Source organism: Danio rerio, chromosome 4, assembly GCF_052040795.2.
Source record: "Danio rerio strain M-AB ecotype USA chromosome 4, GRCz13ab, whole genome shotgun sequence".
Classification (NCBI taxonomy): Eukaryota; Metazoa; Chordata; class Actinopteri; order Cypriniformes; family Danionidae; genus Danio; species Danio rerio.
In genome coordinates, this window is record NC_141024.2 from 19,153,518 (window position 1) to 19,174,082 (window position 20,565).

The following is a 20,565-nucleotide window of genomic DNA, read 5'->3' on the forward strand; positions in this document are numbered from 1 at the left end:
CCTTCCAGCCTTCTGTCTTTGCTGTGGCCCATGCCTCCTCTTCGTTCGGAGATCTTGCTGTACTTGAACCAGCGCTTTCTGGCATGGTGTGCCAGTGCTCATGCCGCTGAGCCACAGATCTCCTCACACTTATGATGAGTTGGAACTTCTATTTATATTCTTACCGGCGCTTCTGAAGATCAGTCTCATTCCACTCAAGGCTTCCACAGGCTGGAGTCGTGCAGGTCTTCCTTTTGGTGTAGGGGTAGTGCAGGAGTTTGGAGATCATTCAGCAATGGGTTCTAGGCTCACCTACGACTGGTACACACAAACACAAAACTGTGATTTGTCCAATCATGACCACTAAGACAAGTGGTGTGTAGAAACATGAGCAGTGAGTCAGAAAATCTTCTTCACACTATTTATTTAACACTCTTGTCACTTACAAAATATTGTGTAAACACCATAAACGGTCACATTCAACAGATGCTCTGCTGCTCAAACTTGCTTCATACGAGCACAACCACAAAATCAAACTTTATCATCACTCACACTTTCATTTCATTGATCTGATCATAAATGAATATAATCACATGAAATCAATTATCATGAGGACGTGCTCTTCTGGACGCTCTTCTTCCTCAGCAGCTCGTTCTGAACCTGCTCTGGAAACTGATCGAGGTGCTCCCGCACACAAGGCAAGCAGAAGCGCTTGGTGTAGAACAAACTGCAGTCCTGTGGGTAAAACGAACAAAACTCTGCCTTAGTGACTATACCGTTTCAACACTATACACGCACACAATTCAGTCATTAAAGGCAAGACGATGCATGTGAATAAAGCTCATTGTGCATTTGGAAACGCTTTAGCTTTTTTTTTGGACATTCTAACTTCACTTACTCATTTCCTCCATCTCCATTTCTTTCTTGCCAAAATGCAGCATCCAGCAGTTCTCACACAAAACCCATCAAACTTACATTTTTACTACGTTTCTTTCTTTTTCTTTTTTTAGGATTACACTAATATCTTCATTACATTAACTCATACATTTCACCACTTAACAGACGTTAAGTAAACTTTCCTTTACCAATTCATTTCAAAAGCTGTTGCTGGAAAAAGCGATTTACTTTCAAACTATTACATTATGCCTCAGCTCAAAGCTCATTTGGAAGAAAAACTAAACTAACACATCAACTACCGCAACGTACAAATATATCAATGTTGCTTAACCTTATAAAAACGTTTATTTTATTGGGATTAATTCAAATCACCCATTGCTTTAGGTAATAGTAAAAACAGATTCAATTCTGCAGCACTTATCCAATTTAAGCACTATTTCTAAACTCTGATTTTTGACTTCAAATAACAAATGCTTTTGAAGAATGCTTTAAGAAATGCAATTTTACTCCATTTCTATTGCTACTTCTGCTTCCATACACATCCAAGCAGAGGCCAGCTACATTTCAAGTGTCATGAAAACGTCATACAAATGTCAGTATGGGCCAGAAGTACACAACTCATCATAGTCTTCACACCCACCTTTGGCCCACTCTTACACCTCTTTAGATTCTGTGGCAGATCAAATGTAGCTTTGTTGTAACAAACACCTCCAATACACTTACAAATATTTTGCAGGCAACATGAATATCTGGAACCCCACAAAAAAATTCACACACTCTCACCTTAAAAACACTATCATGGTGTGTTCTTCTTCTTTCAATGATTAAACAAGGAATAATTCCCATTACCATAATCAATTACATACTTTTTCAAACACAAACAGGACAATCCCAAACACCTCTAACAGCAATATCTCACTTTTACAATATTTGTGGTAAACATAACTGATTACTGGAAAACTCACATTTTCTGCATACTATTTACACATTAAACATTGTGTGCATTTACAACATTTCTATTCTACACCAATGAGCCATTACATTAGAACCATTCACACACCGTTTGTACAATTTACTTTAGGTCTAAAACGACACAACACTGTCCTTTAGCCATGCTGTGAACACATTAAGGTAGCCTTCACCAAAATTGTCATACAACACTTCAAATTTATAAATAAAATTGGACAATAACATTTCAATATTAACAGTGCTGCTACTAATTTTTTTTTTTTTTAATAAATCAATTATTTTTATACAAATCATTTACATGCACATTAGACATATACACATTCATTTTAAATTGAATAAAACTTTACAAGCATTCTCTGCTTCTCTAAAATCACCATTTCTCACTCTAACTGGTGTGTTATAGGATGCACAATAAAAGGAGCCCAAGTAGTCACGTTATGTTTACCACACTTTATTCAACTAATATGCCAAAAGCAATCTTCAAAAGTCCAGTAAGCCTTTCAGTTGACGTCACAGCTTCGCTTCACTTTGGGAGTCGCAACTTCTACGTACCGTTCCCACACACACAGTCTTGCTGCACAGAGAGCACTTGGATCCTAAAATCAGAAACTTCTCTCTCTCTGGGCTGAAGGGGTCCTTTATGCCAAAACATTCCTCCAAGAGCCTGAAAAAACACACAAAAAAAAAAAAAAAAAAAAAAGTCACTCACTTTTTTTTTTGGCCAAACATCAATAAATAAATATGTTGTGCAAACACTACAGTACACTTTCTACCTGGAAACTGCAACATCCCACAAACACTAAACACGCATACAAATAAGCTACAAATGTGAACACTGAACAGAAACGCAACATACAAGCCCTGCCACAATACAAAAAAATAAAAGAATAATAATAAAAATAAACAGTGACAAAAAAATAAATCAATCAATCAATCAATCATTACAATTGGATACCCATTCACAACTAAAAGGACTGACTGACAACAACTTTCAATACAAATAAAACAACAACAACTCGAATAAAAAAATTCAACCCTAAACTTTTACTATGATACTGCTCCACACTTTAAAAACCTTTGCATTTTACAACATGGTAGGCCATCATGTTAAACAATACACAAAACAAACACTAAATCCACAACAACAACAACAACAACAACAACATTAATTAAAAAAAAAAAAAAAAAAAAAAAACAGATTTCCAATTTACTACATTGGATATTAAAAGTCAAAATGCTCAAACATGCAACCAAAATTATTACTACATACAGCACGCAAAACACATTTACTTTGTCCAACTTCATACTATTGCTTAACACAGCCCTCAGCTGTCAACACACTAGGCTTGCAAATGCAACACACCACGTTTCAAACCAGCATGCTGTCTGCTAAACATACTAAACAGACAAACCACATCAAATGCCACAAGTTAGTTCCAGCACATATCCTCGCTGTTCAACAAAATTACAAATAAAAGCCCTAACCGTACCGCTTCACAAATCACAAACCAATGATATTCAAGCACCATGACCCAAACCTTGCATCCTCAGGAAGCAAACAAAAAGGACACCTGGAAAACATCTGCTACAAATCACTGCTCATGCACACGTCCATACCACCCTCCAACAGTCACCATGCACAACTTGGACGCCAAAGCACCATTTATTCATCAAATGGACCTTCACATCACCTTTTCAAAACCACCCTTTTACTCCTGGAAGCATTGCAACCAAAACAAGCAGGACAACTTGGAAACACCTTCATTCACTGCCATACGGACCAAATGGCATACTTCAGCCACACAGCTCAATAGTCACACAACCACGTATCTTTTAGGGAAAAAAAAAAAAAAAAAAAAAAAAACACAAATAGCTGCTTAATACAATACATGCCACTGAGGCTACTCTACATTAACTATACACTTCAAATGCAAATAACACTCCGTTTTCATTTCATTACAAGCCTTACAAACCACATTTGACCTCTCCATGCAGGAACTACAAATGCCCCACAACCAACAACTTTCCACAGCCTTACACAAACACCTGGGGATGACAAATAAAAGGTTAGGCGAAAGTTGCCCCAGATGGAGCGCTGATCTTAGTTAAACATGCAAGTTTTTGTTCAGCACTCCGGCCTTTCAAAAAACTACTGAACGAGAAAAAGAAAAAAGGAAATACACTGGCCAAAATGCTTCATGAAATGACCGTTGCAAACTCTCAAAGAAAATCTCCCTTATCAGGGAACAACATTGACTTCATAAACTGTGTCACATTCACAAAGCGAGTGGGACAAGTCACAAATCTATTGCCCAAGCTCAATCATGGACAAACTAATCAACTACTTTAGCAAAATATCCACCGTTCATACTTACCCTCTTTGTTACAGCAGGAAATGCTACAACAAAGCATAAACGCTGCTCAAAATAACCTCCTCAACACCCACCTTTGTATTGTTGCCGACATTTTTTCTTATACTTACCGGACACGGGTGAATTTACTTCAGATACAATCCATCCAAATTCTTTCCGCAGAAATTGACTTTGCTCAAACACCCCATTATGTACTTACTACTTGACAGAGCCTTTAAACAAATGTGTCACTCGCCAACATCAACACTCACCTACACAGGTTTACGTTGGCATATGACTGACAAACCAATTGTCAAACAAAATGTTGCTCCGCACCTTACACAAAAGGGGAATCCTGGTAACCTTCAACAAATGACTGTGCAGATGGACCGTACAAACAGTCGTCTGTACTGAAATGACAAGCTCCGGATTCAGCATCAGCTAGGAGGTTGTGGGTCAAAGATCAGTCCTGCGGACATCTACTTACTGTATAACGTTGCACAGCTAGGTCAATAGTACTCGCGTTCATGATGGTGGAAATCACAATACCTTGCTCGTCCCATTTCAAAGCCAACCCACTTTCACAACACGCATGTAGTAATGCATACTCTTCTCCAAATGTCTGTACGTGGTGCACATGTACTGACCATTGCAGCCAGTGACCAAAGAGAACCGTTTTAGACTGTGCACAAAAAGGAACTCATTACAAGTCACGGAAATCATGAGCACAGCTTCAACACATTTTATGCAGTGACTGCTGATCAAATGTTTCAGCCTAAACAATACTGAACAAACATAACACCACACCAAAAACAGTTACTTTCATTCAACATTTCAAAAGCACAAACATACTACGAATTACAACTATACTGTAACAACAACAACAACAACAACAACAACAACAACAACAACAACAACGCTTCATATAAATGCCTCACAGTCATTTGGCTGCCCTCAGTATTTCACATTGCAGTTCAAACCAAACTCATATGCCCATCAAGCTCAATATGCTCTCAACTACTGCTACCGATTTGTGCTGGCATGTAAAGGTTAATGCATTCTTGCTTGTTCTTTTCTTTCTGTTGCAGTTGACAAAGCAAAGCTATGCTTTTTCTAAGTAACACCATTTAGAAACATTCAGCTAATGCTATTTTTATTTTACTATTTTTTATATAAATGTTCTTTTTTGCCAATGGACAGACTGCATGCATGCCAATTTTGTCCTTACAAAAATCTGCGTCTTATTTAAATATTACTGAATTGTACAAATTACTGCACAAATACTAACCTTCAAAAAGCACTGTCGAAAAAAAAGACAATACCTGATAAACAATGTCTACTTTCCTGATTCATACTCAGCTTTGCCAGAGGGACCCCTAGGATGTAAGAGCGTTCAGTGCTTTGTCAACAGAAGCAGCCACAAAACTTGATTACTGCAGGGAAAAACAAACATTGAAGTACAGACCAAGACAATTCAAACTTGCATCATATACTCACCCTTTCAACCACTTTCCAACCATTTCATTTTCTTCATTGTGGGAAACACCTCCTTTTATAACAGCAGAGAACACAGTTACAAAGTACAAGTTAAATGGCAGAACTGACCAATGATGGCTAACAATTTTTTAGTTGTAGTGGCAACATTCATCATAAGAAGAAGAGGAAGAAGGAGGAAGAAGAAAAAGGAGGAAGAAGAAGAAGAGGAACAAGAAGAAGTCTGATTTTTTTGGACATTAAGCCAATTGACAAAATTACTTGTGCATACCAGATGACCACATGATGCATCAAATCAAAATACACTTGGAGAACCTTCAAATTAAGCTTTCATTGCCATCAATCCCAAAAACAATCAAGTTGTCATTCACTTCAGCAGGCCTACTCTGTCAAGTCCTCTGAACAAACATCTATTAAGCATACTCATCCTATTCAGTTTCAATGCAGCACCAGGAGCTGCATTCAAACTGATGGTTACGTCTTTTTTGCCAGTATTTGGTAATGTTGACTGACAAAACACCAAATCAATTCCTAAAGCAACTTGCATATTCGGCCCAAATGACAGCCTTCAGGAGGATGCCATGTCAGGAAGACATTCAAAGTTGATCCCCATCTACAGACTTCATTCAGTGGAACAAAGCTAGGAAAGAGAAATAGGTTACTTGTCTGGCCACATTTGCCTTTCATTCCATACATCACATTGTTACTGCGTTATTCAATACATTTGACAAGCAACTTCACAATTTAACTGTCAAATACTCAACACAAATTATGATATTGAACGCTTATTATTATTATTATTATTAAATACCACTGTTTTTCCAGTATCGGTACACTGCCTACTACATGCCCACCTCCAGCCTTTAACAGAACCCTACTTTTTATACAACTTGATGGTGAGCAAACGTTCCTTTTCATGTACAGCATTACAACTGTGCCTGAAACCACTCTCTGCGTTTGTAGGCATGTCTGGCACCTCTACGTTAACCTGAACGTTTATTCACAAACACTTTTGTACATGGAACAGCTAAACTTTGCTGCAAAAGAAAATCTACAAAACATAACATTTCAATAACTTTTCAAACTTAAACCTAAAATGTTACATTCTGGATTATTTATTTTTTTTTGGGGGGGGGGGGGGCTAAATAAAAACCACAAGTGCTCCATCTTTGTATATAAAGCTTTTTTTTCTGTAACTTCGGGCCAATGTGTTTTTCCTTTATTTCATTTAACAGACAACGCTTTATTAATCAATTCATTAATTGAGTAAATTAACATTCCATCTTCACATCCTTTTTTAAATGCTCAAGTTATCGCTCCGGGTTTTTACTTACTGTCGACGGCTTCGAGACGTTAAGGAGCCTGGCCTCAGCAGGCAACCATGACCACTTGCAAGCTGCATTTTTAACTCATTAATTGTCTGACGTTTCCTTCGATCGTACGGAGATGACTTCTGCTGGACGCACTCAATCAGTCGCTCCATCTCTCATAGCACACCTTCACTGCAGCATAGCGATATTGCAGCTGATCCACACAGGATAAGATTTCCCCATGTCAGCCTGAAAGGCAATGCTCCTAACTTCCAGGTTCATCCTGACATCTGTAATGAGAACGACGCTGCCGCTCTTCAGCTCGACAGGTACTTCCCTACCGCATGAATGTGGACATTTCGCATCGAATGTTACGGTCTCTCTACCAATACCTTCAAGCCAATCATGATTCTTGCCTTCAAAGCACACAACAATGACCACTTGCAAATTAGCAGGGAATACATAAAACAAATAAATCACTTCTCTATTTGGGTTATATCATCATATAGACAACTTCTGCTGGACGCACTAAATCAGCTGCTACATTTCTCATGGCATGCAGCAGCCACACGCTTCCCTTCAATTCATTTCCTCACTATCCTTCTCTATGCCGACACGCATGTTGTGTCCTATCATGTTGTGCTCAACCACATGCGCTCCGGTCCTCTGCTCGCTGCTCCATCCGGTCAGCTGATCGCTCCATGGATCCTTTCACCGGTCCGTCCACCCTTGGTCTGGTCAATCGCTCGCCCTGGTCCATGGCTTCACCTCAACACCTTTTCCTTGTACAAATCCAGCTATACTTACCCCAGCGCCGGAACACCTATACGTACCTGAAATCTCCACACTCGCATGGCACACAAATACCTACTGGGCTGAAGACTGCCAGTCATGTTCAACCGAAGATGCCACGACGAACAAACAAAAACAAACAACTGTCTCAGCCTTAGACAAACAACAACTGTCTCAGCCTTAGACAAACTATACAAGACTTGCACAAACACGAAACGGCATGCCATAATAAATCAAATGATCGATTTAATGCGTCCAGCAGAACTAATATATATGAAGCTACACCAAAATTAATCTACCACTTCGTTACTTTTGATTCTAACTCGTTACTGCTCATTGTTGCTCGCTGACAAGATGAAACTCATGAATGGCTTCAACCCAGAGACCTAAACGCACCATGTGAAATCTCCACATTCATGCGGTATGAACGAACCTGTTCAGCTGAAGACCGGCAGCGATGTTCTCATTACGGATGCCAGGATAAACCTGGAAGTTAGCAGCATTTGCTCCCGGGCTATGATGGAGAAAGTCTGACCGTGTGTTGAACTGCTCCCGTATTGCTGTGCTCTAGTCAGAGCGTGCTATGACAAATGGAGTGACGGATTCAGTGTGTCAAGCGGAACTCACCTGTACACGATTGAAACAAACGTAACACAATTCATTTCTTTTAAATCCAACTTGCAACTGCTCATTGCTGCCTACCAAGACCAGACTCGTGAGCGCCTTGAAGCCATCGACAGCGAGTGAAAACACGCAGCGACAAATTAACCATAAAAAACAACGTCAAAACAGCGTGTTTATTTACCTCATTGATTAATTGATTAAATAAACAATCGTCCATCAAATCGATAAACAGTAAAATTGTTGACCAGAAGTGACATTGACAATTTGTATATAGATAATAGTAAACATTGTTTGTTATTTTATTTCTTTATATTTTGACCAATAAAATACACCAAATATAGCCATTATATAAGAGTTAAACGACAAAATTAAGTGCGCCTGAAATAACACTCAAATTAAAGCAGGAGGTGCCACACATGCATATACCAAACAATTAACATGACACTTCATTTTTGCCTTCGTTACATTGCAATTCACTCGTCGACAAACGCGAGGTCAGCGGTTTCACACGCAGTTTAAATGCCCTACACCGCATGATATGACACTCCATTTCTTAAATGGTTACAGTGCTCTTTACTCACACTATAGCTCTGGTGTTCGGCGGCTTCTGTCCGTAAAAGCTGTATGGGCTGGAAACCTCGCACAGCTGGCAGCTGAACACGCCGAGCGCGGAGCCTTCCGTCAAATCCATTCCCGTCTGCAAGACGATGCCTACAAGACGTTCAAATCAGGTTTAAAGAAAATAAACGTTAATACAAAATGTCTGAATAACGTTAACTTACTTACAAGTTTGTCTGCAGCCAGCACGCGCACGACCGCTCACGCCATGCTGCTGCTACGGTGTGTCAAGTCGCACAGCTGTTCGCCGCTTCCGTTTTATAGCCTCTTCCTCTTGTTCTTCTGCATTTATTGGCTGTTGGCAAACGATACAAATGGTGAATTTCCGCCACCGACTGGTATGGAGTATGATCCATCATGACCCATTCTCGCCCTTTCCTTCATGCGTTCATCTCCCACTAATGTGTGTTCATAAGATAAGCAATGAGAAGATATAGCGTTTATACATAATTATTTCATACAATAGATCTCTTTTCAATTCTTCATAACACTCCTTCTGTCTTACGCCATCTTTGTCCATTTTGAATAGTGTACTCTTTAATATTGTGTGACCCAATCTCACTGAGCTGGCTCATCTAGACTCTATATTCATATCTACAAACCACAAGTCATTTAGCTTCTTTTAAATTGTTGCCATGGAAACATTTTGACATTTAAAAGCACTGTCTGTAGGTTCGTTACATGTTTGTATTTATATTCTCACTCATATATGTATGATGTACATAGAAATAACTAAGGCTTATTGGACGTACATATCCTTTGGATAGGTTCATTGTTCATCATAGGTTCATCAACAGATTCGATGTGGCATGGAATTAAGCAGCATTCTCCCACGGTGAGATCCAAGAGTTTATCTGTCTAACTTTGGGAAGAGAAACTGTGCACAAAACTCCTTTCCTGTAGCATGTTTCCAATCTTCAAAATGTACTCTTTAATGTTGTGACCTAATCTCACCCTCCCTGGATAATTACTGTCTCGTTTCTTCAACTTTCTTTTGATTTCTGTAAAAGCGTCTACCCCTTTTCTCGTTATCCCATTGATTTACCACCTTCCTTCTTTCTTATTTTAATAATCCTCTTGATTTCACTCTTGCTTATACTTAGCCTACGTTTGCTCTGTCACCCCAATGCCAAAGGTCCCAGCTGAGTCAGCTGGCATATCTGTGTGGAGTTTATATGTTCTCCCCGTGTTTGTGCGGGTTTCCTCCAAACACGTTTTATAGGATGAATTGCTTGAACTAAATTGCCACTAGTGTATGCGTGTCAATGAGTGTGTATGGACGTTTTCCAGTACTGGGTTTCAGCTGGAAGAGCACCCACTGTGTGAAACGTACGCTGGATAAGTTGGTGGTTCACTCCACTGTGGTCACCCTTGATGAATAAAGGGACTAAGCTGAAGAAAAATAAACGAATAAATGTATTTCATCTCAAACTACAAACACCGGTTACCAGTAATTAATTACACAAACAAAGAGTCAAAAGGAAAGATGAGATGAGATGTTTCTTTAAGTTGCAAATCTACAAAGCGTTTTCTCCAAATCAAATTTCATTTCCCTAAATGCTTAAATCAACACATTTTCCCCTCCCAAAAACACAATAAAACCATCATTTACACTTCTCATAGTCAACACATCTGTACAATACAATTACAGTTGGAGTGCTATACAATGTACAATACTCTTTTCATAATACAAAACATTTTACAAATGATGCTCAATGTACAAGTCTTTCAAATAAGGCAACGACCATCTGTTTGATACAGCTATCTCTGTACATTCAACCCTAGATCATCACCTCGTTTACAGCACGCTCACTTTTCATTTCACAAGCTTTAACTCCTGATTGCTGGTGCTAATTTGGCAAAAGAATGTCTGCAAGGCAAGATGCAGTCTTGATGATGCAAGCTGAGATTGCATATCTCGCTCATGCAATATCAGACACAATGCGCTCAATGGAGCTGCTCGCGTCACTGTGAGGGGTGGGGTTAGGGGTGTGCATTACAAAGCATTGGATGCAGCTCAGATTGCACTGCACCAGGTCTGCTCCCAGACCCCTCTCCATAACCCTACAACATAGGACATTTATAAAAGTAGTACACTTTCATTCACAATGATCAAACTGCAGCTGCTATTTCAGTTGAGATTGTCAAATGTCAACACAATCGACTCTTTACGATTCCATGAGGCCACAGGACACGATTTGTGGATGGCAATTGTTCAACATGAATGACGTTCATTTATCATTACAAATTCTTTCTATAAACAGCACACTTCTTTACCAGTTGCAAAGGTTATTCTTTATCAAAATATGCAGTCATACTTTTTTTTATTTTTTTATTGTGATAGATCTGTTTTGCCTTTGTTGCGATCTTGTGTGATTGACAGGCTGCCCTCAAAACATCATCAGACAACAGAGGACAATTGTTTTGGATTCAAGATTACAGCACAAGTGCACACGCACGCGCACACACACACACACACACACACACACACACACACACACACACACACACACACACACACACACACACACACACACACACACACACACCGCTGCTATATTCTTTATAAAACAACAACTGCCCATATTAATCAAGTAGGTATCGCTGCAGCCCAGAGACCACCGAGTGGGATGGATTACACCGTAAGTGGGTTGGTTGACCTGTAAGTGGGACAGATTTAAACCAAAGTAGCTTGGGTTAGCTGGTGTAGGTGGAGCAGATATTAATAAAACACATCAGGTTACTGTGAGATTGGGTCTAGGTGGAGCAAGTGTAGATGTTACTAAAACACATCAGGTTACTGTGAGGTTGGGTTTAGAGCTGGAGTAGGTGTAGTAGACGATACTAAAACAAATCAGGTTACTGTGGTTTGCAGGGTGCTGTACTGTAGGTGGAGCAGATACACATCACAACACATCAGTTTACTGTGAGGTTGGGTTTATGGTTGGGGTAGGTGCAGACGTTCATAAAGCACAATATTGAACTCGGTGTCATGTACAAAACTTTAAATAAATCAAAACTCCAGCTTTGTACAGCCCACTTGGAGCTCAAGACCCACACACTTACAGCTGGCTCCCACTTCCGTTTATATCCTTCTCGTCTTAACTGTATGGTATGACGCAGACCACTCTAAAAGTTACACTTCGTTAGCCACGTTCCCATATCTACAACTCCAGCCTGCGAATATGACATTATGATGGAGCAGAGGAGCAGCTCCGCTTTTATAAAAGCGCCAAAAACAAAACTTACTTTAATGATGTACTGCTTCCCGTTTACTGCTGACATGTAAACCTGAATCATTAAGGTGCGTATTTCTTTTTCATGACACCTTTCAGGAATATACTAAGTATGTTTGGAAAGCATCTATTGCACTTGTCTAGCTTACTCCTTATAAAGGTCAGTGCCTTAGTAAAGATCAGTGCAATTATGATGAGGCTATTCGTTACACTGGCCGTACCCTACGATGATCCTGATGTAGGTGCACACCCTAAACATGTTACTGCCGGTCTCCTGTTTATCTCCTGGTCGAATGCATACGTGTGAGCTCAGTACATGTCTCTGTAGATCTCCTGCAGGAGCGGGTGGAGTGACGCGTCTTCTGTCTTGTTGATCTCCTGCACCAGCTCCGCGTGCTCCGTCACCAGCTGCCGCAGGTCGGCCAGTTTCTGCAGCAGTTTTGGGAACAGCAAGCTGTTGTCGGGGTGGTTGGACGTCAGGTGGAGCCGCAGAGAGTGGATTACGCTCTCCTGGATGCGCTCGATCTGTGGCACGTTGCTGAGTCCGGGACGGTCTGCGAGACATCAGAGACGCATGTAAGCATGCCCAAAACACAAAAAATTCATCACCAAGCTTGTTTATTTAACTGATTACTACAAATGAAAGCAGAAATCAAACTGATGTCACATACCCACTGGAAAACATACTATAGTCATTTATAATACTACTTTACTGTTTTTTTTATTCAGCTAAAATGTGGCTACAATTGGTTTTTCATGTATGGCCGATATATACTGCATCAGCAAGAATGATTGAGGTCATGTCCATGTGTTGCGCAACCACTTAATATATTGATTATTGTGACAGGCCTAGTCTAGACAAAAAAAATAACTAAGAACATCCCACCTACATGTATGGGACGATGGCGTTGAGGAGATTCGAATAAAACTTTGCTACTTCCTCATCATAAACCGCTTTTAAACCTTTAAGGGTTTCTGTTTGTCTGTTGAAGATATGAGAAGATGTTTTGAAGCATGATGGAAACCGGTACCATTGACATATATACTACACAAAAAACTCAAAGTCCATGGCTACTACAATGCTTCAAAATATGCTCTTTATTTCCTTTTAAATATCCTCACACAGTTTTTAAACACGTTCTATATTGTGCTAATTACAGTGTGTCACAAAAGTGAGTACACCCCTCCCATTTCTGCTAATATTTATTAACGTCTTTTCATAGGACAACACTGCAGAAATGACTCTTCTTTGACACAATGAATAGTAGTCAGTGTAAAGTGTGTATAGCTGTGCAAATTTATTGTCCTCTCAAAACAACTACAAACGCAGCCAATAATAGGGGTGTACTCAGTTTTGTTGCATGGGGTTCAGCTAAGTGAAAATGTCAAAATTGAGAACAATAAATCATTTTTTTTTTCCACTGTGACTCATAAGTGTTACACTGTCTCGGGTATCCACAGATAGCAGGTGAGTTAAATTTAGTATAAAAGCTCTTTCACTCTCTCAACCAGGCCACTGAACGTTCAACATCGCACCTCATGGCAATCAACTCTCTGAACACCCGAAAAACAAATTGTTGCCTTACATAAAGACGGCCTAGGCTATAAAACGATAGCCAACGCTCTGAAACTGTGCTGCTGCACCGTGGCCCAGACCATTCAGTGCTTTAAGAGGACAGGTTCTTCCCAGAACAGGCCTCGCCATGGTCAGCCAAAGAAGCTGAGTGCACGTTCTCAGCGTCGCATCCAAAGATTGTCTTTGATAAACAGACGGCTGAGTGCTTCCAGCATTGCTGCAGAGATTGAAGATATGGGAAGTCAGCCTGTCAGTGCTCAGACCGTACAACGTGTGGTCCTAGAAGGAAGCCTCTTCTAAAGACGATGCAAGAAAGCTTGCAAACAATTTGCTGCAGACTTGCAAACTAAGGACCAGGAATGCTGGAACCATGTCCTGTGGTCTGAGACCGAGATAAACCCATTTGGTTCAGATGGTGTCAAGTGTGTGTGGCGGCAACCAGGTGAGGAGTACAAAGACAACTGTGTCTTGCCTACCGTTAAACATTATGGCGGGAGCGTCATGTTCTGGGGCTGCATGAGTGCTGCTGCCATTGGGGAGCTACATTTCATTGAGGGAAACATGAATTCTATCATGTACTGGAACTTACTGAAACACTTCCCTCAGGAAACTGGACTGCAGAGTACTGTTACAGCATGATAATAACCCAAAACATTTATCCAGGATGACCATTGGCTTGCTAAAGAGGCTGAGGGTAAAGGTGGATGGACCGGCCAAGCATGTCTCCAGACATAAACCCCATAGAACACCTCTGGGGCATCCTGAAAAGGAAGGTGGAGGAGCACAAGGTGTCAAATGTCCACCACCTCCATGATGTTGTGACGGAGGAGTGGAAGACAATTTCAGTGGCAACCTGTGAAGCTCTGGTCAACTCCATGCCCAAGAGAGTTAAAACCATGCTGGAAAATGAAGGTGGCCACACAAAATATTGACATTTCGCATTTTCACTTAGGGGTGTACTCACTTTTGTTGCCTGGGGTTTACCTATTATTGGCTGTATTTGTAATAGTTTTGAGAGGACAATACATTTACACAGCTATACACACTTTACACTGACTACTATTCATTGTGTCAAAGAAGAGTCATTTCTGCAGTGTTGTCCTATGAAAAGATATAAATAAATATTTGCAGAAATGGGAGGGGTGTACTCACTCTTGTGACATACTGTAATTATGCAGATTTCTACTTTTCCGCTGCCCTAAATGTTTGTGCTACTATGGCAAGTGGTGATGGCGGCTTGATCTTATATGTATAATTATACAACTCCAAAAAGGTTCATTTTTAATTAAGTCCAGCAATTAAGTTTCAGCAAATTTGGAACCGTTTCAGAGGCCTCTGAAGCATGATGATAGATCCCTGCAAAATTATTTCCAATGTCTTTTGAATTTTTTGTAATAAACAAAAAAATAACTACTTCGCCTCAAATATATCAAGGCATTGAAGCATGTTTAATCTTTTGTACATTACATGTAAGCGCTTATTGACCATTGGTTTCGCTCTTAAACTCTTCTGAACTGAACTCTAACTGTACGTCGGATGCTCTAATATGTTTCAAGATTCACTTAGCTGTCTGTGTAACATACATCAGCTGTAAGAACGCAGTGAATCAGAGCAGCTCTGTGGAAGAGTTTGCCCTTCAAATCTGCAGGTTCAAGTGCTGCTACAGGACGTGGCAGGAGAGGAAACTGCTTATTTTCGTTAACCGTCTCGCACTCATCATTATGTCATCCTGTCTTTCTAAAGCTACTGGCTGTGGGACTACGGTGACGTCAAAACAACCTGAATGCAAACTAACTTACGCTTCAGCTAAAGACAAGCGAATTTAATGCGATATGACATGCTTATAAAGCACAGAGTCAGATTACAGTCAAATTTAAATGAGTAAATTCAAGCAAAACTGATGACTGGCCTAGGAAAAATCTTTTAATCCCCATTTATTTAAACCGATTAGTTGATGTAGGTGTTGTAATGCCATGTAATAATGTGTACTTATATAGCACATTTATTGTGTATGGTTTATTTGTGCAAACAATTCTACATCAGGGGTTTGATGCAAAACCTACCAATATTTTTTATCATATACCCCCATTTATACTATTTGAGAAGAGCAAATATTAAAACCAGGAAGATAATAAGATGTGGACCCCCATTTGAAAACATTTTTGTTTAATATATATTTTTATTCCTTTTATGTACATTTATTTTGATATCTGAAAAATATATATATTTTTAGAAGAATAAATTCCTAAAATATTTATTCCATCACCCCATTCCATGACCTCTGTATCCCACTGAAAAAAATAAACCTTGCAAATATTGAAAAGTATCCATTATTTTCATACCTGTAGTTGCCAGTCATATGGTCACCTTAGAATTATAAGGTTCTATCTGACATATTTGTCTAAATTGAGTTATTGACATATTCTTAATCAATGACAACTTATTTACATTATGGGATGTTTTTATAAGGTTTTTAAAATGTAAGACTTTTTATTTAAAAAAAGAAATGTTACAAACACATACACTGTTTGCTATAGATTGCAAAAACTTTAAAGCTCAATATCTCTAAATCATTCAGAATGCAGATAGAACCTTATTATTCCAAGGTGACGATATATATATGTATATATATATATATATATATATATATATATATATATATATATATATATATATATATATATATATATATACTTAAAGTCAGAATTATTAGCCCCCCTGAATTATTATCACCCCTCTTTATTTTTTTCCCACAATTTCTGTTTAATGGACTGAAGACTGTTTTTTCACATTTCTAATCATAATATTTTAAAAAACTCATTTCTAATAACTGATTTATTTTATCTTCAAACTGGGGTTGCTATAAATACCATTGTGTTGTGTGTCGATACGCTAACCACAAGACACCTACCTAGACAACATTTCATCTCACCTCCACAGCAGATGATGGCAGCCACGAACAGCGCCAGGTCACTGTCGTCCAGCTCTAAAGCGTTGAACTTCATGGCGAACTGAAACTTGGGCTCCATCATGTCACTGAAGGGTTTGCGCAGGCTCTTCAGAAACTCTCGGGTGATGAAGCCTCCGCCTTGAGCCACCAGCAGTCCGTCCTTATTCATGCAGGACGCCAGCAGAGTGAACAGCGCCTCGTACACCCCGTATTTCAGCAGCGTCACCTGGTCGTTGAGGTCCAGGTCGGCGAAGCCTGGCACGGCCTTGGCATACTCCGTCAGCTCTGTGACCGTGGCCACTGAAGCGTACTGGCAGAAAAGGAAGAGCCGGGCCTCCACTTCTCGCTCCTGCAGGGTGGAGATGTCGCCCGATGCCACGTTACCCAGCAGCTGGGTGACTAGTTTCTTCTCTGCGTGCTGGAGAGTGTCCATGTCGTGAATGACGAAGGGCTTCGATAGAGGACAGAGAGAGGAAAGTCAGAAAACAAGTGTGTGCATGTTAAATAGTTTTTGTACTTAGCTCTATGTGCTGTGCTAATTGAAACTCTGACTGCCAAGCTTTTTTAAGGGACAGTTTACACGAAACTTTGACATTTACGCAGGCACAAGTCCTTTTCATTTTTGATTTGTTTCTTTTTTTCTGTTGAATACAAAAGAAGACGTTTTCAACATTCTTCAAAATACCTACAGCGGGTTCAACAGACAAAAGAATCATTTGTAACATCTGAATTCTGAGCAGATTTCTATTTTTTGCTGAACTGTGCCTTTAATTTGGAGATACTAAATAGAGAAACCACTTCAACTGCCAGCTATTAACAAAATGAAGCTAGCCGCATTAACGAGGGGTCAATGTCCTGAACATGCCAGGCTGCTTCAGCAAAAATATTGGGATTCTGAATGAATAAAACTTTAACTAAGCCTGCAACACACTGTAGTAGTGAAATCTGAACAGACACTTCTTCGCTTTTGAAATTTGGAGAAAAACTGCACGTGGCAAGCATCCTATTACTTGTAACAAAGGAAAAAAAAACAAATTCTGACATCACCTTAAAATTAGTCTTAAAAAAAAAAAAACTACTCTGGCCCATTATACACCCTGAGCTTGGCTAGATTTGCGGACAGAGTGAACGAATGACATTTGGTTTTAAAGATTAACTTTGTAAAGATTATTCAAATTTAAATTGGCTGAAAACACCACACCGATGTGAGGCTGTCATTACCACAAAATATTTTTGCAAGATTTATAAAGATACATTTTTGTTTCCTATGATCTATTTAAGATCTACACAATAATTAATAATCTCCTTAATAGTCTATATGGCAATAAGTTCTCTGAATGAATTTTTATAAGGCACGCCACAGTGAACCTAATTCAACGTTTTACAGATTGAAAATACAACTTCTCACTTTATAAACATATCATCTGATCAAACTACTGTATAAACCAGGTTCCTCCTAAGTGTATCTGTCTTTTTTCCAATGCAAATGTCCAAATATTCAATTAAGACAGATTTGTTTTTTGTTTTTTGGGTGAACCGTGCCTTTAATTTAGAGGTACTATGTAAGAGAAAAGGCTTAAACTGCCAGCTATTCACATAATGAAGCCACAATGAAGAGGGAGCCGATGTCTTCAAATTTTTCATTTTGTTGATGCAAAATTATTGGGATTCTGAATAATAAAAACTTTAAACAATAAAGCAGGAATACACTATAGTAGTGAAATTTGAACAGACGCCGGCCTACTTTTGAACCACACCGATATTAGACTATTATAAACAGGCAATATTTTTGCAGGTTTTATAAAGTTGCATTTAAAACACAGACAATAATTAATAATCTGAATTTGGCTGTATGGCTCTATGTTCTCTAAATTATTTTTTAAGGCACATACAATGAACTTAATTGAACTTTTGAAACAATCTCGGTTTAAATTTACTCTATTGTCTGATCGAACTGTAAAGAAGTGATGTTCTTCCTGAATGTTTTTTTTTTCCAGAGGAAATGTTTAAATATATTTCAATCAAGTTTACATTTAGTCTAGGTTTTTGGAACATGTATCAAGATGAAAAGTTTATGATCATAAGAAACAAATATCTGCCAATGTGCTCTTAAAAATCCAATTATTTTCATACCGTATTAACAGAATGTTTGTCCTAGACATAAATTCACTTCATTTTGCTTACTTTCTCCCAAACAAAGATCATTAAATATTAAATATTGTTAAATGAAGAGGCACTCGAGACGCAGAAGCAAAAATAGCTTCTTCCTTTAAGAATGTTTAGATTTATTTGCATTTCAAAAGAGAAATATGGAGGGCTGTATTCATATCTTTGCAGTATTTCATTTGAAATATGTTTCAGACTTCCTACTTTGATCGAACACCCTTAGAAATCTTTTTAAGACTTTTTGTAAAACTACATTATAATTGCGTCTCATAATTTTGCTTATTTTTCAATTCCACTGCATTTCTTTTTACATTGAGTGTCAAACGGCCGCTTAGGTTTACTTATGTGTTCTGCAAATTCTCAGTCGGCCCAAACTACTTCAATATAATAAACAATACTATCCTATATATAATAAATATATATAAAACCTTCCATTGTGCTAGCAGAGAGGTAAAGAGAGCGTGTTTGATTATCCCCACATTTTAACAGTAAGCGAGAGGTCAGCGAGTTTGTTAGTCATTTAGTGCTGATTTCCTTACCGGAGTGCTGGTCTTGCCTGTGAGAAACACACGTGCTTTGGCTTTGTTCATGTGGAAGTGTTTGAGGTAGGCTTCGTGCATCTGTCTGGCCAGACTCCTCATGTCCGGCTGCTGACATTTGTGTTCCTCTTTCCCGCTGACGTCCTGCTCCGCTTTCAGACGCTGCTTCTCGGACTGGGGTATCCGCCCAAAACGAATAGCTGAAAGAAGCACGCATGAGGATATGCAATTTAGTTCTGAACACTTTTCATATACAAAAGGATTTTTATACTGTATAAAGTTCACCCCAGAACCATAACCCTTACAGGACTCTTTCTGCAACTTAAAATAAAATAAAAAATACATCAAATCAAATATTTTCCGAGCGAGTATACTTTATAAACTGTTCCCAATAGGGATTCAATTTAAGACTTCTTAATACATTTTTAAAGCCAAAAAAATAATAAAAATTATTAAATTAATGGTAACACACTCTGTCATTGTTTTCTAGACATACATTTATATGGAGCACAAATTGCGTTAGCCACACTGCACACTCTGAAACCAATGATACTAAAACATTTCAACAATAATAATAATAAAAATAGACAGTCTGCCAAAGCTAATTTGCTGTATAAAAACAAAAGACAAACATGTCAGATACATCATAAATGATTAATAAATTACATACTGAGGATGCTATTTAAAAAAATATCTAAAAAATAAAACACTGTAGTTATTCTAAATCTGCATTTCTCCTGTTTTCTATATCGTTTCCTAAGCTTGTTGCTTAATAAACAGCATTTGACTTTTTTTGTTGGTTTATTTTTTACCTAATTATTGATTATTTTTATTAATATCCCTTTAAGTTTAATTAACTGCTTTATGTCAAAGAGTCTGCTAAATGCCTAAATAAAAGGTGAAATGTTAGGAGAAGACTCATACAGTAATGAACTGCTAAAGTATATATCTGTGCTATTTAAACATCACTGGCTCACAGTCCACTACTACTGTATTTGTCTCAAGAAAACTCCAGAAACCAGCCAGTGGCAGATTTTATCATTACATTCACTAATGTGTTCAAA

The 20,565-nt window shown here is 38.7% G+C and overlaps 2 protein-coding genes and 1 long non-coding RNA gene across 36 annotated transcripts in view; 1 reads left to right on the forward strand and 2 right to left on the reverse strand.

Moving 5' to 3' along the window:
* LOC147844698 (uncharacterized) overlaps positions 1 to 18,898 on the forward strand; it is a 101,941-nt gene extending 83,043 nt beyond the window's left edge. For 5 of the 11 annotated variants that reach the window (XR_015483099.1, XR_015483098.1, XR_015483105.1 and 2 more), the window contains 2 exons: positions 12,599 to 12,846; positions 16,787 to 18,898. This is a non-coding gene — a long non-coding RNA (uncharacterized LOC147844698). Of the gene's footprint in view, positions 1 to 12,598; positions 13,240 to 16,786 lie in introns of those variants that run through there. The other 6 variants (XR_015483104.1, XR_015483103.1, XR_015483101.1 and 3 more) reach the window with 2 other exon arrangements.
* Positions 387 to 9,298, reverse strand: cdpf1 (cysteine rich DPF motif domain containing 1). Of its 5 annotated transcripts, none has more exons than XM_087247122.1 (5): positions 9,203 to 9,268; positions 8,998 to 9,127; positions 5,694 to 6,330; positions 2,398 to 2,509; positions 387 to 714 (listed from the first exon to the last, which is right to left on the reverse strand). In XM_087247122.1, exons 3-5 carry the CDS (start codon positions 5,714 to 5,716, stop codon positions 586 to 588), a joined length of 264 nt encoding a protein of 87 aa, XP_087103248.1. In that variant the 5' UTR covers positions 5,717 to 6,330; positions 8,998 to 9,127; positions 9,203 to 9,268; the 3' UTR covers positions 387 to 585. The 5 variants fall into 5 exon arrangements, with proteins under 5 accessions (XP_087103248.1, XP_087103249.1, NP_001020698.1 ...); XM_087247123.1 differs by having other exon boundaries at positions 9,199 to 9,268; NM_001025527.2 differs by lacking the exon at positions 5,694 to 6,330 and having other exon boundaries at positions 9,203 to 9,298.
* Positions 10,522 to 20,565, reverse strand: part of pparaa (peroxisome proliferator-activated receptor alpha a) — a 78,491-nt gene continuing 68,447 nt past the window's right edge. For all 20 annotated transcript variants that reach the window (XM_087247140.2, XM_087247138.2, XM_087247131.2 and 17 more), the window contains 3 exon segments: positions 19,502 to 19,701; positions 16,779 to 17,247; positions 10,522 to 12,824 (listed from right to left, as the gene is read on the reverse strand). In XM_087247140.2, the coding sequence (XP_087103266.1) occupies positions 12,580 to 12,824; positions 16,779 to 17,247; positions 19,502 to 19,701 (914 nt within the window). In that variant the 3' untranslated portion in view covers positions 10,522 to 12,579.